General features: G+C 52.7%; 4 protein-coding genes across 4 annotated transcripts, besides 1 other annotated feature; all 4 read left to right on the top strand.

Annotated features, from left to right (window-relative positions):
* Positions 1 to 64: 64 nt before the first annotated feature.
* Positions 65 to 805, top strand: Tco025E_00717 (D-isomer specific 2-hydroxyacid dehydrogenase-protein; the record flags this gene model as incomplete). Its single annotated transcript, XM_029367657.1, has 1 exon — positions 65 to 805. The coding sequence occupies one exon, from the start codon at positions 65 to 67 to the stop codon at positions 803 to 805; it is 741 nt and encodes a 246-aa protein (XP_029232239.1).
* An 8-nt stretch (positions 806 to 813) lies between these two features.
* On the top strand, positions 814 to 1,887 carry Tco025E_00716 (putative D-isomer specific 2-hydroxyacid dehydrogenase-protein; the record flags this gene model as incomplete). The annotated part of the gene is made up of 1 exon (XM_029367656.1): positions 814 to 1,887. One exon carries the CDS (start codon positions 814 to 816, stop codon positions 1,885 to 1,887), a length of 1,074 nt encoding a protein of 357 aa, XP_029232238.1.
* Positions 1,888 to 2,324: 437 nt separating this feature from the next.
* Tco025E_00715 (ESCRT-II complex subunit VPS22) lies at positions 2,325 to 3,326 on the top strand (the record flags this gene model as incomplete). Its single annotated transcript, XM_029367655.1, has 1 exon — positions 2,325 to 3,326. One exon carries the CDS (start codon positions 2,325 to 2,327, stop codon positions 3,324 to 3,326), a length of 1,002 nt encoding a protein of 333 aa, XP_029232237.1.
* A 22-nt stretch (positions 3,327 to 3,348) lies between these two features.
* Positions 3,349 to 3,394: a microsatellite.
* An 808-nt stretch (positions 3,395 to 4,202) lies between these two features.
* On the top strand, positions 4,203 to 16,979 carry Tco025E_00714 (uncharacterized protein; the record flags this gene model as incomplete). The annotated part of the gene is made up of 1 exon (XM_029367654.1): positions 4,203 to 16,979. The coding sequence occupies one exon, from the start codon at positions 4,203 to 4,205 to the stop codon at positions 16,977 to 16,979; it is 12,777 nt and encodes a 4,258-aa protein (XP_029232236.1).
* Between the last annotated feature and the right edge of the window lie 267 nt (positions 16,980 to 17,246).

Raw genomic sequence — 17,246 nt, 5'->3', positions numbered from 1 at the left:
GCCGCGCGGCGCACAAGNGAGACCCCCTCAACANGGTGAGCNGCGCGGGAGGAAGGNGGGCANCATGGCACGGCGACATGGGCAGGCCGCCGCCCGCCTTGCCACCGTGTTCGGGATGGAGGTGACAGGTGTCAGGCGTTCCGCACCCTCCGAGAAGGTGGACAAGTACGGCGCGCTTGTGGTGTCCGGTGACGCCGAGCGGGACCGCGTGATCCGCGAGTCCGACTTCTTGGTCAATACCCTCCCAGGGACGGAGGAGACAAAGCAGTTCTTCAACAAGGAGCGCTTTGCCATGATGAAGCCGAGTGCAATCTACATCAACATTGGCCGCGGCATCACGACGAAAGGGGAGGACCTCGCGCTTGCGCTGCGGGACGGCGTCATCCGTGGTGCCGCTGTGGACGTCTTCGAGCAGGAGCCGCTCTCCTCCGCCTCCTCGCTGTGGGACATCAGCGATGACAAGATCCTTCAATCGTATATAGTAGCTGCACCGCGTGTATCTCTGTGCGTAATGCGCGTTCTTTTGTTGCGTGGAATTATTTTTATTTTGGTAACGGAAAGTATATCGTGGGTTGCTTGCTTAATATTTTGTGATTTCCTAAATTTTTGCCTCAATTTTTGTTGCTTGCGCGTATTGGACACATTTTTTTTGTACTACTACCATTTTTTTTCCGTTTTTGTAATGGAATGTTTTTATTTTCTGAGTGGAATTTGGTGTTTGTTCTGCGTGTATTATTTGAGTGCCTGTATATTTTTTTCCTCTTTTTTTTACAGGTTTAATTGCATTTTTCACGAACTTTCTTAAGTGGTTTAATGACAAGCTCGATGGAGAGTGTTTTCGACTATACACTTTGCATTGCTTTTGATGTTCCGAAGCCATTCGCAGAAGAGATTATAAAAACCGTCTCAGGTCCTGGTGGATTTAAGCGCGTGGTCATTCTTAAAACAGTTCCTGAAGAAGATTTCAAGGAAGCAAAGCAATCTGGGGAACCTCTTGTTATCCTTGTTGCACGCTCTCTCGGTCATGGTGCAATCAAGTATTTGTGCGACGACTACCACCTGCCGAAAGAGAAGCGTCGTGTGCGATGGATTCACAGTGTCTCTTCTGGATTGGACAGCTATAAATTGCATGATCTTCTTGAAGAGGTGAAGGACATTCCCTTCACGAATGGCCGCGGCTGCTACTCTTCCATCTTGGCAGAGCACGTGATGTACTCCATGTTGTACTTTTACCGGCAAACGTGGCGCAGCCTGGCGAGCCGCGCGGCGCACAAGTGGGACCCCTTCAACATGGTTGAGCTGCGCGGGAGGAAGGTGGGCATCATTGGCTACGGCGACATTGGGCAGGCCACCGCCCGCCTTGCCACCGTGTTCGGGATGGAGGTGACAGGTGTCAGGCGTTCCGCACCCTCCGAGAAGGTGGACAAGTACGGCGCGCTTGTGGTGTCCGGTGACGCCGAGCGGGACCGCGTGATCCGCGAGTCCGACTTCTTGGTCAATATTATTCCAGGGGGAGAGAGGGCAAAGCAGTTCTTCAACAGGGAGCGCTTTGCCATGATGAAGCCGAGTGCAATCTACATCAACATTGGCCGCGGCACCACGACGAACGAAGAGGACCTCGTGCGTGCGCTGCGGGACGGCGTCATCCGTGGTGCCGCTGTGGACGTCTTCGAGCAGGAGCCGCTCTCCTCCGCCTCCCCGCTGTGGGACATCAGCGATGACAAGATTCTTTTGACTTGCCACAGCGCTTTTATGACAAGTGACTTTGCTCTCAGGGGTGTGGAATGTTTTATGAGCCGGGCACGTTTGTTTGGATCAGAGGCTTTTGCTTCATACGCGTTTTTGGTGGACGAGAATTTTGCTTCGCAGCACTCTTGTCTGAGCTAAGTATATCATTTTTTTTTAATTCGCATGTTTCTAATTTTTTTTTCTGAAAAGACTATGCTAAATTTTTTTTCTTTTGCACTGGTTCGTTCTCTTTTGGGGAGCGTTGTGCGCTGCAGTGCGGAGGAAGGTTGTCGTGTTGGGCTGTTGACAGGCAAAATATTGAAGTGTTGTGCTGGTTTTATATATTTTGTGTCGTTTTTTTTGCTCATTTTTTAATGGATTTTTTCCCTTTTTTCTTTGGGTGGTGGTTGTTTCTTCCTTCGCTGTATAATGGATGCTTGTGGTGTATGTTCTCTCACACTCTTTTTATTACTGGCTGCCTCTGGCTTCGTTGTTTGTGCATGTTGCGTTTTCTCTCGTTGTCGCGAGGGTGTTGCTAAGGCTGGTGTGCAAGGAATAAGTTGGGGGAATTCTGTTCTCTCCACACTTTGCAGGGTATGCGGCGCGGAATTGGGGTTGCACACGTTCAGAGGAAGAATGAGACGCAGCGGCAGATGACTGATTTGGGCGCCCAAATCACGGCAGAGCGTTTGGGGCAAATAGCGGACCAACTGGAGGGTTTTGAGGAAGCTTTGCGTTCCCTTGCGCGCAAGCACAGGGATGAGATTAGGGAGGACCCTATCATTCGCGCGCGGTTTCGGCAGATGGCGGATTCCCTTGGCATCGATCTTATTTCCTCAAAGAAAAACATTTTTGCCGGTATTTTGGGTCTTGGGGACTTTTACTATGGTTTGGCAGGGAAGGTGGTGGAGTCTTGCATGAAGGAGCGGAAGTTCTGTGGTTCATACGTTCCATTAAATCGCATCGTGCATATTATGAAGAGGCAGTATGGCTCTCAGGGAAACGACGGGAGTCTCTGTGCTATCACGGAGGCCGATATTTGCATGGCCCTTGACAAGCTACATGTGTTAGGAGAGGGCTACAACGTGGTAAAACTTGCTGGTGTGAGTTACATTCAAACCACGCCTGATGGAACGCGCAGCGCGGATGACGCTCCACTGCTTGACTGCCTGCTGAAGAAGCGTGCGCAACAGATTTCCCATTATCGGTCTGCTCAAGTAAAGAGCGAATATGTGTCTAACAAAGCGGTGCTTGGTGGTGTGAATTCCGGCCGCGTGGGGGTCTCCCACGCGTTACTGGGCCCCGCTTTGTATCGCGGCTCTGCTGATGTTGAAACAGACGTCGAAACTGGCACAACGGATATCCCTCTTGATGTGCAGTGTGTGGCGTTTAGGCAAAGTGAGCTTGAAGCCAGTCTTATGTGGCGGTCTCACCGTGTTCAGGCTGTTCTTGAACGAATGGTACAGAACGGGTCAGTGTGGATTGACCAGCCGTCAACGATTCGAGGGGATGATACCGAAGAGGCACCAAGAAAAAGCTTGAAGAGAGCGACAGAGATGCAGCAGGCGGAAGCCGTGTACTGGTTTATCATTGTTTAAGTTTCAAGTCTGTCCTCCGTGTGAAAATAAAACGTAAAAAAGAAAAGAAAAAAAAATAATAATAACAATATCTCAAGCGGTGTTTTTATTTGCCGTTTTGTTCTTCACGCTTTTGTTGTACCATACGCTTGCTCTGCGTTTCAGTGTGTGTGTGTCTGACTGTCTTAGTTACTTAAAGTATCATCTTCGCTCTTCTTTTCCAGTACCCCCGTGTCCATTCACAACTTGCTTGACGTGCTTGTTTACGTTGCTGTTGTAACGCTTTCCTTCTTTCTATACGGCCCCTTTATTCATCTATTGCTTGTATTTTTCTTTCCCCGCGTAAACGAATTTGCTTCTGCTCTCCTATGCGCCCCGCGCCAAGAGACGTTTTTTTGTTTCCTGTTCTTGTTGTTGTTACTTTGGAGTTTTCTGACTCTCGTTAGGGCGGCTGCGCTCCCACCACTGAGTGGCCGGGTGCAGTAGTACGCCTAGGAGAGAGACAGGCACACGCGCAACAGAGAGAAGAGCAGGGTGGAGCCGTTGGTGACATACTTTAGGAGGGGTGGGGAGCTGGACAAGAGCAAGACGTGCAGTGCTGGCGTTTACTCGCTGCACTGTTGCTGCCCCAGTCACTCCCGTCACACACACACACGCTAGATTTCTCTCTATGCATTAATGCTTGCACGGAAATAGTTATATTATATATATCGTAGCATCTCCTGCGCCTGCTTGCTTGGGACGGCCATCGCCACGCAGCGGGAACTGAACAACACCTCTACGCGGAGCTAACGAAAGACTTGTGGACATTTTTGCTTTGTTTTTCTTTTACTCGCCTGTTGTTGTTTTTTTTACCAACTTTGGCTATATTCGCTGTTTGGAGCAGCTTCTTCTTCCATGTTTGACAAATTTGTGGCGGGCCTTGTCACAACCCACTTGGGGAACTACTTTGAGAATGTAAACAGGGAGCAGGTGAAGGTGTCTTTGTGGAGCGGACATGTGAGGCTGAGGAATTTGCGCTTCCGCAGGGACGCCTTGCGGGCGTTTGATACGGCCGTTTGCGTCAAAGAAGGCTTCATCGAGGAGATGACTGTTACCATTCCATGGACACGGCTGCAGTCGGAGTGCGTGGTGGTGGCGGTACAAAAGGTGCGTGTGGTGCTGCAGCAGAAGACGGCGGCGGGGTATGACCCGGCACGTGAAAAACATGAGGCATATGAACGCAAGTTGCACCAATTGAAGTTGTTTGATGAGCTGCTGCAGCAAGAAATTGCAGAAGATGAAAGGACGGCCCAGACCGCTTTCCCGACCCACACCACAGTTTCCACAGGGAGTATACTACAAGAGGAGATGCAGGAGGAGGGGAATGCATGTGTGGAAGCGCAGAAGGACGTAACTTTTGCGGCACGTTTAAAGTCTGTCATACTGAACAATGTTCAACTGCTGTTGAGGGATGTTGTTGTGGAGTATGAAGGCTGTTACGCCTCTGGAGGAGGCGTAGACGCAGGAAAGGAGCAACGTGTGGGTCAAGACTACCATTCTTTTTCTATTGTACTGGACCACTTTCGAACGTATGCGTGTGATGAAAACTTCAATCCGCACTTTACCGCAGCGAAGGATCGAGTGTTGTACAAGAAGGTGGTGCTGGAGGGGGTGCAGTTTTTGCTTAATGCGACTACTTCCCCTGCGGTAACGGTGGCTGGAGGCGACCATAAGGAGAGCCACGTCTCCGGTACCGCACAGGAGACGGAAGGGACTCCATTGGAGAAGGTCAGAAGATCGCCTAAGCAGATCACATCCTCAACGTTGCGGCAGCGTCAACCATCGGGGTGTCACCGTTTTATTTCCCCATTTGGTGCAATGGCCTGTGTACAGTACCAGCCGGTGCCGTACCGCGCCGACCTTCCGACAGCACGTATAGATCTACATTTGGATGTTCTATCTGCTGCGTTGTCTAGTGGGGAATGGGCAACCCTTCGTGCCCTGTGGCGTGAGATACGTGACGGGGAGGAGTACGACGTGCTGCGTCAGTTTAGGCCTGTGGACGCAGACAAACGAAGGCCCACCGACAATGCGCGTGCGTGGTGGGCTTACGCCATTCAAGTGACGCTGCATCGTGTACGGCGGAGTCGCGAGCGGCATGTGTTTGTATGGGAAAACTACAAGCGTCTCAAGGCAGCGAGAGAAAATTACATGACACTTTTCAAGCGTGCCAGGCGAGAACGTTTGGGGGTCGACTGGCTTGCGGAGCTTACAAAGGAAGAGGCATTGCGCCTGCGAGAATTGGAGATGGAACTACCGATGGAGTCTATCAAACTAGCACGGCGGCTCGCTTATCGTCGAGCGCAGCTGGAGCGGGAGCACAGGGACAAGTTATTAGAGAAGCGACGGCAACAACAACAACAACAACAGCAGCAGCAGCAGCAGCAGGAACAAGAAGAAGCCGAAGAGAAATCTGGGGAGCCACAGAGTGTGTCAAGCGTGGGAGCCGCCATGGATTTGGCCCAGGCGAGTAGGACAGGCAGTTCAAGTTGGTGGGGTTGGACAGTTTTTTCACGGACACGGCACACCTCCTCTGATGCGTTGGACGAGGACGCCGCTGAACTTCAGGCAGAGACTGAAGAAATGTTTCAGCTTGTATATGCGGAACGTTGGACAGTTGCGCAACGTCTCGCCATTGCCAAGGAGTTTGGTATTCCCGAGAATGAAGTTGAAAGCCTCTCCGATGCTAGTGGTGCATCTCACGGGAACCTTGGGGAGCTTCGCTGGCAGGCTAGTCTCTATGTACATGGTCTCGAGCTAATGCTGTGCGAGAGCGATGGGGAACGTATACCATTTGCTACTTTGGCAATGGAGCGACTTAACGCCAAATTGACTTACATGTTTACGCGGCGTTTTTCCTTTAAATTTGCGGTTGACGAGTATATGGTGTTTTCGCACTTGTCGGAGCAACCGCGTGTGGTGAGTGTTATTCGTGTGGCCAATGAAAGGTATGTGACGGGCGGCATTGAAGATGCGTCAGCGATGTCGCTTTCATTGAAGCGACACCACGCTGGTAGCTTGGCGGAGTATGACACTGTGACTGGGGTGCTGCCATATGAACTTCGCTTGGAATGGAGCCCCATGGACTGCAACGTGGACGTGCCTTTTCTTCGGGCCTGCATTGAGTTTGTGCACCCTCCGCCCGCCTCTTTCTTTCCGTCGTTGGCCACAGCATCGTCTGCAGCCTTCTTGGGGGGTGTTAGCCCACCCTGCAAACGGCGACGACAGGCGATGGACCCCGCGGCACAGCGGACGGCGCTAATGATGAGGGTGGAGCGGGAGTTTCTGTGCAGCTGGCGCATCCTACTTCACGACCTCCGCATCGCTGCCTCGGAGGATGCGCGGCAGGTGAGTCGCGTGAAGGTGGGGCGATTGGAAATGAGGAATGACCCTGCAAGGAAACTTGAGCGACGGCGGCGCGTACAAAGCCTCGCTGGAATGTCCAACATCTTCGGCGACGACCCGGACGATTGGGTGAATACGGCACATGTCATTGTAGAGGGATTAACGGTGGAGTCTCTCGTGACCCCCACGGGTGCCGATGCCGGTTGCCATGACGACGACAACGACAACGGCGTCTCCGAAAGGCACTGGGAAAAGATGACGTCCCTTTCATCTTTTACGGTGTGCTTCAAGAAGAGTATGATGATGCAACGCAGCCCTTCTGTGCCGCTCTTTTCCGCATCACTTGTGTTTGCACAACCACTGCAAGTTCGATGCTCACGACAGAGTCTTTCTGTACTGTGCAACTCCTTTTCGTCTCTGACAGACGTTTGTCAGAGACTCTCTCAGCTGACGGCCACCAATACAGTCTGTGAGGCCTCGGTTGCCTCCTCAAGCATGGTATTCCTTGCCCAAGTTTTGACGGTCGATGAACGCTACCTTGTCGAACATGAACTCTCCCTGCGGTGTCAGCAGGAACAATTTTATCGCGAAAAGATGCGGGCGCCGGAATGGCTAGACACCCACCGCCGCGTGGAAGTGGCGATGGGGAAAATGATTGTCTATCACAGCAAACGACCCTCCTTTCCGAGTCACTTTTTTGAGCTTCATCGAGGGCATCTACACATTCTGCAGGATGCCGCGGAGGTGAGTTTATTTCTGGAGTGCGGTGGTGTCTCGCAAGAGTGCAGATGCGGTGTATTGAAGGCGAAGGAGGTGCTCTTTGGCAAGTATAAGTTTCCATCTCTTGGGAGCATGCGGCTACTTGAGGCTTTCGCAGAAGAATGGCATCGAGCGCATAAGGGTAGTGGGGAGAAGGGAGAAGCACAAGAGGTGGAGCGCGCGTTTCAGATTATACGTGCGTCCGCTCGAACACGTCCATGCCGTCACCTCCGCGTGAGGTTCAAGAGCACGGAGGAGGCTTATCACTTTGCCAACGCGCTTAACGCCCATGCAGTGGACTACCATGCCATGGAAGTCCCCCTTGACCCTTCACCAGAGGACGAGGAAGCGGCGGAAAGGCAAGTGGGCGAGGAGCACCAGCTGCGTTTGATTACGATTGACATGGCCATCCCGCAGTGTACGCTTCTCCTTCTGGATGAGGCAATTGAGCGGCACGAGGACGACGCAGCACCGCCAGTGCACAGTGTATTTATGACCGCGGTGAATCTATCCTATGTGCAGCAAAAACGGAAGAAACTCATCGCTCTCACTACGGAAGGATTGTCTGTCACGGCGCACGCGAGAAACACGCCAGTGGTAGAGGTCACGAGGTCCGCGGCGACGCCACCTGTTTCCGCTTCTACTTCCACTTCCACTTCCACTGGAGTGGCAGATGCAGATGCGAATGCGGGCTCTGGTGTGTATCCGGCGATGCACATTTCGTTTCAAATGAAAGAGCGAGTATATCCCCATTTGTCTAGGAAGTACATGAAGCTGAATGCCCTAACAGACGTCAAATTGGAGTTTTCAAGTGAGTTGCTGAGTGTTGTTGAAATGTTATGGGATATTACGGGAATTGTGACAAATCAAATATATGGGCATGCGATATATCGTTCTATCCCTTGGTCGGCTGAAACTGCAACATCTATTGAAGAAAAATGGCGGGCAGATCCTGCTGGGGGTCTACTCCAAGGTAACTATATTTCCATCGATCTGGAGCGCCTTGCTCTGTCACTCTACTACCCCACTGACAGGTTTGAATTGGCAGACAAAACAGGCGTAGCAGTTGACGCGGATACTCTCCATGGGGAACAGTGCGGTGACGCGGATGATGCCGCACTTGGACCCGTGGCCGTAATAGAAGGCTCTCGCGTGAACATTTGCTGGAGCAACACGGAGGGCTGTAATAAGACGTGTTCGATGATACATAATCCTCAGATAATGATGCGTGATGCCTCTTCCGGGGAACTTGTTCAAATGGTCGCCCCCACCAGAAACCGCTGCGAAAAGAAAACCGACGCAGGGACTCTCGCCAGCAACCCAACGCTCTCCCTTTCATTCTCTATCCACCGTGAGCCACCACTGTTGTCGACATCAGATTTCATTGCTAATGGAGGTACTGCTGGGTACCGCCACACACATTTTGTTTTGCTGTCAGGGGAGCATTTAGACGTTGTCTACTGTCAAGCACAGTTATGGAGCCTTATTGAGGTGCTTTCACGAGGCGTCATCTCCAGAGCGGCAATGTTGGTGTGGCGCCAGCCTTATACCGTGGGGACTCCGCTGCTGCGTTGGCCTCAACCCGATGCCCCGCTTGCACCATTTTCTTGGTGCCTGTTGCATAAACATGTAGAGTTGTCGCACTTGCAACTCTCACTTCGAGACAACCCTCCCCATCTGCCCGCCAAGCTGTGGGGGAAAGTTGATCTCTGCCGCTTCCATGATAAACTTGTCGTTGTTGGGGAAAGCAACTCCGCAAACCAAAAGCGAGTTGTGCAACACATTTCAACGCTGACGCTCGAGGGACTTGAAGTTCAGGGAATACGACGGAAACGAAACAGCAGTGATTCTGCTGCTTTGAATATGGTGACCTTGTTGAACCGCACACAGTTTTTAATGGAGTTTTCCTATGAACTCTTTCGTGTAGATGGCTGGAGCGGCGCGCGCCCTCGTCGTTTTCGAGTGGAAATGCCAGCGGATGTCGTTTTCCAGGGAACTACACATCAATTTGTACTCTTGGTAAACTGGTTCTTTGTGAACTACATGGAAAAGCCGTGGCAGTCCCGCTTTCTGCCCAATAGGGTTGCCATTGACCCCTTTCTACTGGCTTACGGTGCCGGCGGGGAGTTGACGGGGTGGACTGTTGATATTCGGTACATATGCCTTCGTCTCAGGGACCCGCCTCGATTGTACCGTTGTGTGGAGGACGACGTGGATTCTTTTGTGAGCCTTGAACGTCCTGCCATCGATGTCGCTGTGGTGATGGAGCGTTTCACGCTAAAGCTTCATTGGAGGTCAGATGGTGGATTCTTATCCCGCTATGCCGTTGGAGAGGCCTCTGTGTGGCAATTAGAGCCGTTGCTGCAGAGTCGTGTGGTGTTTCGCCGTCATCCGAGAGAAGCCGTGGATGACGCACTTCGGTTTCTTTGGTTGCACAATGAGAGTCGTGGAACGGCGACGCCACCAACTACGGCAGGGGAGGAAGGGATAAGTCAGCGTCATACTCCTACGAAGGAAGACGTGGCACTTCAGGTGCGGTATGAAGTGAGTTTTGAAGAAAATGGGGATGAGTCGGTGTCGACTCGCATTGCGGTCGGTGCTGTTGATATCACACCGGAGCCATATTTCTTATTTAACCTGAAAGATTCTCTATTTGGCCTTCATGCTCGAAATGCCTATGGTAGAATTCTACGTTGGGAACCACGTGTGGCGGGAGTTGTTTTATTCCCGCCTGTTCCAGAGCAGCAGGACTATTCCTTCAATCATCGTTTCACTCTTGGCGGAGTGAAATTGACTATTCTGCGGCCGATACACCCACGTCAGCGCGTCATGCCGCTGTTTGTTGTCTTCATTAATTCCATTGAATTTGTCTCTTCCTCCGAGAAGTATGGAGTAAACTGTGCGTGGTCCCTTTCGGTTGGCGTTATCGCGCAAAACGGTCTGGTAGTGGAGGATAAAGCGTTGGGTGGTGAACGGAATCTGACGCCTCTCTTCCTGCCGCCGTTTTGCTCGGAGAAAAGTACGGAGACTGGGAAGGCGCAGCGGCTGCTCTCTCTCACGTGCACCGCAGAGCAAGGGCTCACCGGGACGGTTGACTCCCTATGGGTTCTTCTCCCCCTTAAGCGAGAGATTTGCACCCTTCGTGAGGTTTTTGAAAAGGGTGGATACATGCAGCTGTGCTGGTTGTGGACTTTTTTAGAGGAACGGCGGATGTGGAGAAGTCGGCGGCCATACAGCCGTGCAAATGCTTCCTCGTTGTCGGTGCACGTTACGATTAAGGCACCTTGCGTGGTGGTGGCGGAACACAACGGGGACGTTGTCGCGTGTAGCCTACGCCTTGGCCGTGGTGTAGTGTTCAGCCCGGGAGACATCACCGTGGCGAGGGATGCGGGGGGTGATGGCTCTTTTGGCGTTTCACTCGCTGCTCTTAGCGTGAGGTCCCTGTGGGAGCATTCATGCTACGTTTTGAAGCCGACGCGCGTAGAGTTCTCCGGGCGTCCACATGTTAATGCAATGTGGGAGTTGAAGCTCAGTGTCAGTGCGATTATGGTGGAAGTGGAACAGTCTCTTTATGAGCTTCTTCTACACAGTCTGGCGCGTAATTTTGTGGCGATCGAGGCGGAGTTATTAGACACCTGCAATTCAAACGCGGAGGACACGGCGTTGGGTCTCCGTCTACCGATGGGTGACCCAGCAGTATGTGAATCCGGCGACGTCCCTGCCTCCGCGCGAGGAAGTGGCGTTGGCATGCGAGTCTGCGTAGAGTGGGAATCCTTCACGTTGCGTGTGCTACGCAACAATGTTGGCTTCTTCCTTCAAGTGGGGGAGATGTCTGCGTTGTATGCACGCCTCGTGGGCGGAAGTGAGCTGAGGGGCAGCCCCACTGTGACACGGCGGATGCATGTGAACCTGGATTTTATTACCCTGGGCGCGGACAAGAAAGCAAAACTGCTTGACATGCGTCCCCTGGCCGCTGCCTCCTCTTCTCTGAAGAGCGACATCGACGGAGAGAAGAGGAAGGAGGAGGATGTTTTGCCGGCCCCTCGCTGCCTCTCCTTCCGCCTAGACGCATGGAGCACGCGGGAGGAAGCGATCCAGGTGGACTTTGGAAGAGCCGTTGTGCTACTCGAAAAAAGCAGCATACACTTGTTGCTTTCCACTATTTACGAACCCTACCGGAGAATTGTGCTGCCAGAATACCACGTGCACGAGGTGAGATACATCGATAGTGACGTCACTCTGCAGGAGCGGCTGGTGCTCTCGCAGCGCACCAAGGTGCAGGTGGGGCAGGGGCGGTACAACCACATCACCATTGATGCTAACGGGCATGACATTTACTTCATTGACGCCAAATCGCCCCTCTTGTCACTTGGCGATGGTCTCACGCTTTGCATCATCAACGCCCGCATCCACCTTTACGGGAGAGTCCTTGAGTATTACGTGGCCTTTGGAAATGGGTCGTACGTGGTTGCAGATGCAACCCGTAATATAATTCTGAACGAGGCGCCTCAATCCTGCGGTAATGCCCGCGCCACAGGCGCTGGTCCGGAGTCAAACGCATCGGAGTCAGAAACCGGGGAGGACGAGACCGCCTCTTTGCCTCTCCGCTGTAATTCAAAAAACCGTAGTAACAGGAACACCGAGGAGGATGTTTTGGCCACTTCGGAAGCAGGGTGCCGTGCAAATAATGTCAATAGACGAGTCAGGGCCAGTGTCGTCCTCTTACTCACACTTCCAGAGGGAAGGGATGGGTTACGCGTCCGTTCCCAGGCGACAGCACATGCGCCACACTTTTCACGCTCATTGGTTCTTCAAGCAACGATGTCTGTGCAGATGGCAATGACAATGCATGATGGTCACGTGATGGATGGCTCCAGTACGTTTGAAATGAGTAAGTTCCTCCTGTACTGTGAGTACCTGGACGCAGACGGAAGTCTAATGGAGACCCGACCGCTAGTTTCTGAGTGGGCGCTGACGGTTCACCACACGCAGTCGCGCTCTCAGTTAGAGAATTTAGTGAAGCGGCATGTCGGGGTACACTGTCCTCACGGAATTGAGGTGCGGCTCCGTTACGGCGACGTCTACCTTTGCTGGGACGCTGTCCTACAGGCGCAGCAGGCAATAGGACATATCGAGAAGAATGTGCTGGATGACGTCGTGGGGGGCGAAATCGCGTCGTCGCTGGAGACGCCGCAGTACGACAGTCAGCAGAGCAACAGAACGGCCGAGGTGGCACACCATACGAGTCTGTCGTTTAATCTGCGATACCTCAGCGTGGATGTGGTGGATGATAGCAGCGATGCCAACATCCCCCTCTTTCGCGCCCGCATTGACAACCTCGTCACCCCGACGGTGGAGAAGAAAGGTGTAGCTCTCAAGCTGCACGTTTCCCTCACCTGCAGTGTCATCTACTACAACCTCGGCACCTCAGCGTGGTGTTCGCTGCTTGAACCCGTCCTTTTGGACGTCGTGCTACGAAGTGAGCCGAATTTGTCACTCGAAGACGTAAAGTGCCGAAAAGGATATCTGCGAACCGGGCTTCATTTACGTCCTGTGCGCCTACACTTCTCTGCGCGGGTGCTAGAAAACGTGCGTCGTGTGTGGTTATTAAAGAAGCGCTTGGAGGACGCAAGGCGCACGTTTGAACACGACGCGCTTTGTAACCCACTCTGGACCTCGAAACAGCAATTCTGCATGTATCGCGTGACTCAACACCTTGGACATGAACTGGAAATTCGTTTTGCCCACGACAGCCACAACTGCCTTTGTAAACCCTCCATGCTGAATGCCAACGAGACCATGCAGTTTAACTTCCCTTGTGATGAGGGTCATGAGTTGCCCCTCTGGAAGCACCGTTTGCTGGTCTCGTTCCGAAGTCACAAGGAATTGATGAGCGTCGCGAAAACAGGGAAGCGTCTCGTCTTTAATGGTCCTGGCGTCGTGGGCCGTCATTTGCTGATGGATGTCAGCATTGCGGAGGGACAAAAATTGGTTGAGTTCCGCACAAACATTGCGTTTAAAAATGAACTTCCATTTTCTATGGATGTTGGCGGAGTGGGGTTGGTTCCACCAGGTGGTGTTTTGCATTTACCTGTTGAGTGTCTGCGACGTCGTACCACCTTTGCGCCGCGCACGGAAGGACGCCGCGGCACCCCATGTTCCCTGGGGGTGACCTACGACATGCTGCCTTTTCTCTATGAGCAAGTCTTTCTTGGTGTCTGCGCAATTGAATCCAATGACATCCTGGAGGCCGGCAACACCGTACAGGCCTCTACGTCTTTAAGACAGTCTGTCTTTTTTTGCCTTCGCTTTAGTGGTAAAAATTTCGTCGGGACCTCCGATGTGATTGATTGCAGAGGCACATTTGAGGCGCCTTTTCTGATCGTTAATGGCACGAGTGTGCCGATGCGGATTAGTCTGTTGTACCGAATAAAAACCGACAACCAACACCGTTCTCTGTTGGTGTTTGGGGAATCCAATTCCTACGAAAGCGTCACGACGGTTGCTGTTGCCTCGGGAGAGCGCTCTTGCATCACGCAGGTGAGTCCGCTAAAAGACATTTACGTCGACGTGCTTGTTGCCCAGGCGAACGGGGAACCGATGGGGCAAAGCTCCCGGCACTCGGGATCGAGTCTGTCTCCGGCGCTTGTGCGCTCTGTCAGCAAGCGGGTGTGTGATCGCACCATAGCCCTGCGCGACCAACGCGGTGCCTGCATCATTCTCCACATTGAGTACGCCCCACGGGTGGTAACCATCTGGTGCCCGTACTGGATCATCAACCGAACCCCACACTGCCTGCGAGTCGCAGATGCAAAGAATGGCGCACTAGCCGCGGGACTGTGCAGCGAAGGCGGCATCACGCCCGCCCCTCTCAATGACGCTGTTGGCGGTGCCAGTAGTGGTGATCCCGCCTACCTTCTTAACACGAAACGCATGGAAAAGCTTAGGGACAAGGCGGTAATTTATGTGTCTATTGGACGACATGCATCTGATTCTGGTCTTCAATGGACCAAATGGTCTGATCAAGTTCCCATTGGCGCACTGTGCGAGAGTGGCGTTGTTCATGGTAGCTTCTGTAAGCACGTAAGCGTGTCATTGTCGTACACGGTGGAGTTTGTAGGGGGTCGCATGAAGGCCACTCGTGTCGTCACATTTAGTCCCCGCTGGATTCTTCAGAATTGTACCAATAACACAATCACCTTCCGTCAGTATGGGGTTAAGGTGTATGACAGCACGAATTTTGTTCCCCGACCCGTCGAGTTGGCGCCAAGTCAGAGCCAACGCATTGATTTTGCTCGTGACGGCAATGCAGCAAACTCCATTCAAGTGCGGCTTCCTGCAGATGAGGAGTCTGGAATTCAACGCTGTTACTGGTCACAGCCTCTTAACATTGACAAGTTGAGTGAACGCGCCTTTAACGTTCACTTTGAGCTACGAATGAAGGTGCACGATGGATCTTGCGTGTATCCCGATGATACGGTCGCTCAAATTGGGGATGTGTCTTACTTCACGCGTGTGGGCTCGGATGTCTTGATGATCTCGTGTCATCGTCGCGGGGGAACGATGTTCGTTGTGGTTTCCAGGCCACCCCGGCCACCGCTTGTTGTTGAGAATCGCACCGGGCACAAAATAAACGTGAGACAGCGCGGCGTCGCTCAGTTCGTTGTTGTGTACCCGCGAACCACACGAGGGCTCGCGTGGGAGGACGCAAAATCCCAACCGGTGATGGAACTCTGGGAAGCTGAGAGCCGGGCTGCGCGCGCCAAGCCGCTCCTCATCAACTTCGACCCACAAGCCGTACTACGACGCAGTGAACAGCTGCAGCAAACGCTACATCTTCCAGACGGAGACGTGCTCTTTGTTCGGGTGCGTGGGTTAGGCCGCGCGAGCTACGCCATTAGTATCACTACTGAGAACACCATTGACACCTTCTGCTTGCTTCCATACTTTCAATTTTTCTTCCGGGTGAAGTTGGACAGTATCCACGCGCTGCTCTCGGACGACAGTGAGGACTTTATTCTTTTGACGGTAAAGCCTCTCACTTTTTCCCTCTCGCAGGTAAAAGAGTCGGAAGGCCATGGCGATGAGCAGGTTTTTGATTTCTCCGTCTCCGTGATACAGGTGGATGACGAACGTCTATGCGCAAAGCAGCGCGTGGTGGCGCAACTGGTGGATGCCAAACCCTCCACTATCCGCTTCTCACGCAAACTTTTTCGCAGAACCCCCATTTTGTATTTTAAAGAGTTTGTCGTCCACCTCAGCTCCATGGAGGTCCATCTCGAGGATTCTTTTATTTTTCGGGCAATGAAGTTTCTGGAGCACATGCGTGTGGTTTGGGGAAATGTGGCCGGGCCGCTCTCACCAATACAGAGAAATGACCGTCACCTCTTGGCGTCGCGGGTGACAAGGGGAAAAATGAGTTTACGTGCAAAAGACGTTTGGAAGCAGCAAGTTGTTTTCATGGAGCACCTGCTTATTGAACAGGCTACGGTTTCCATCTCACTCTACCGCTCCCCTGGGGCACTGAACGATCCTATGTGGGAGCAACTTGGTTACCTGAGCCTGTTTATTCGTTCCGTGCAAGACGCCCGTTTCGTCTGGCGTCGCGTTGAGCAATGGGGTGTGTATGAAGCCATGTGGTTGCTGGGTGTCTCGTATTCATCGTTTTACAAGCATCAGTTGCAACAGCAAATGTCAAACTTGGTGCATGTGGCGGGCTTGGATATGATGCGAGGCTTTGTGACAGATCTCTTGCAGGGGTACTTTTCCTCTGCCATTCTTGCCAACATTGATCGTACCAGGTTGCGTCTTGGACGTCGAGCAGAGGCGCATTTTGCCGATGATGAAATACCTCCAGTTGCCACGGAAGAGGCTGAGGCTGCGGTGGCCAGCCGCGACATTTTTGAAGCGCCGTTGGATGTAGAAGCAGCTGAACCCGCGCCGCGGCCAAGGAAAGGAAGCGGTGCAGTTGGAAGGATGAGAAGCGAAGGGGCGCACGCGCCGTGTCTGTCTTTGGATCGTTTCGATGCAAAACAAACATTGGAAAATAGAGGAAGAATCATTGAGGCCGCGCTGGGTTTACCGTGGAGCGCGTTCTATGCCCGTGTGAGCGACAGGGAGCTCTCTCAGTACGGTATATTTGCCGTGCAACGGTTTCTGCGAACCTTGGACTTTGCCAACCCTTCCAGGATGCAGTGGCAGATGCGGGATTTGGCGTGTAAGAGAGGTACGGTGAGTGACAGTAGCACTGTGTCGAGCGGCATTGGGCACTGTGAGAGCTGTGCCCAGATTGAGATCATGCGGGAGCAGCGTTTTGAGGCAGGCAGTCTAAGCGCCCTGCCGCACCCTGACTCCGGTCTCATCACGTGGGCGGAGTTTGTCCACCACGTTTCGTGGGATGAGTTTGTTGAGCTATGCTCACCGTCGGAGGTTCGACAGTATGCGGGATTGGTCCTGTGCTCCCTCGTGGGGAAGCCGGTAAATATGATTCGCATCGACAGTGAGAAGGAGTTAACCTTGGGCAAGTAAACTGCGTAATTCGCTTAGTAATGGCCGGAACATGTACCTATTTGCGTGCTTAACGAGAGCGCTGTGTCTACCACGTGGGAGGAGTGGAAGAGCAGTACGCGGGGAAGGAGACACCCCCACATCTCTCGCCCAACTGTTCTGTTCCCCCGGCCCCCTTCTATGACTCACTGATGTCTCTTTTCTTACGGTGGTTGTTCTTCTCTTCAGCCTCACTCGTTCTGCGTTTGTTGGGTGATCCGCACTTTTTTTTCGTTTTTTTTTCTTCTT

The sequence above is a fragment of the Trypanosoma conorhini genome (assembly GCF_003719485.1).
Source record: "Trypanosoma conorhini strain 025E chromosome Unknown Tco_14.4_contig_00018, whole genome shotgun sequence".
Classification (NCBI taxonomy): domain Eukaryota; phylum Euglenozoa; class Kinetoplastea; order Trypanosomatida; family Trypanosomatidae; genus Trypanosoma; species Trypanosoma conorhini.
This window is presented reverse-complemented; position numbering and strand designations above follow the sequence as displayed.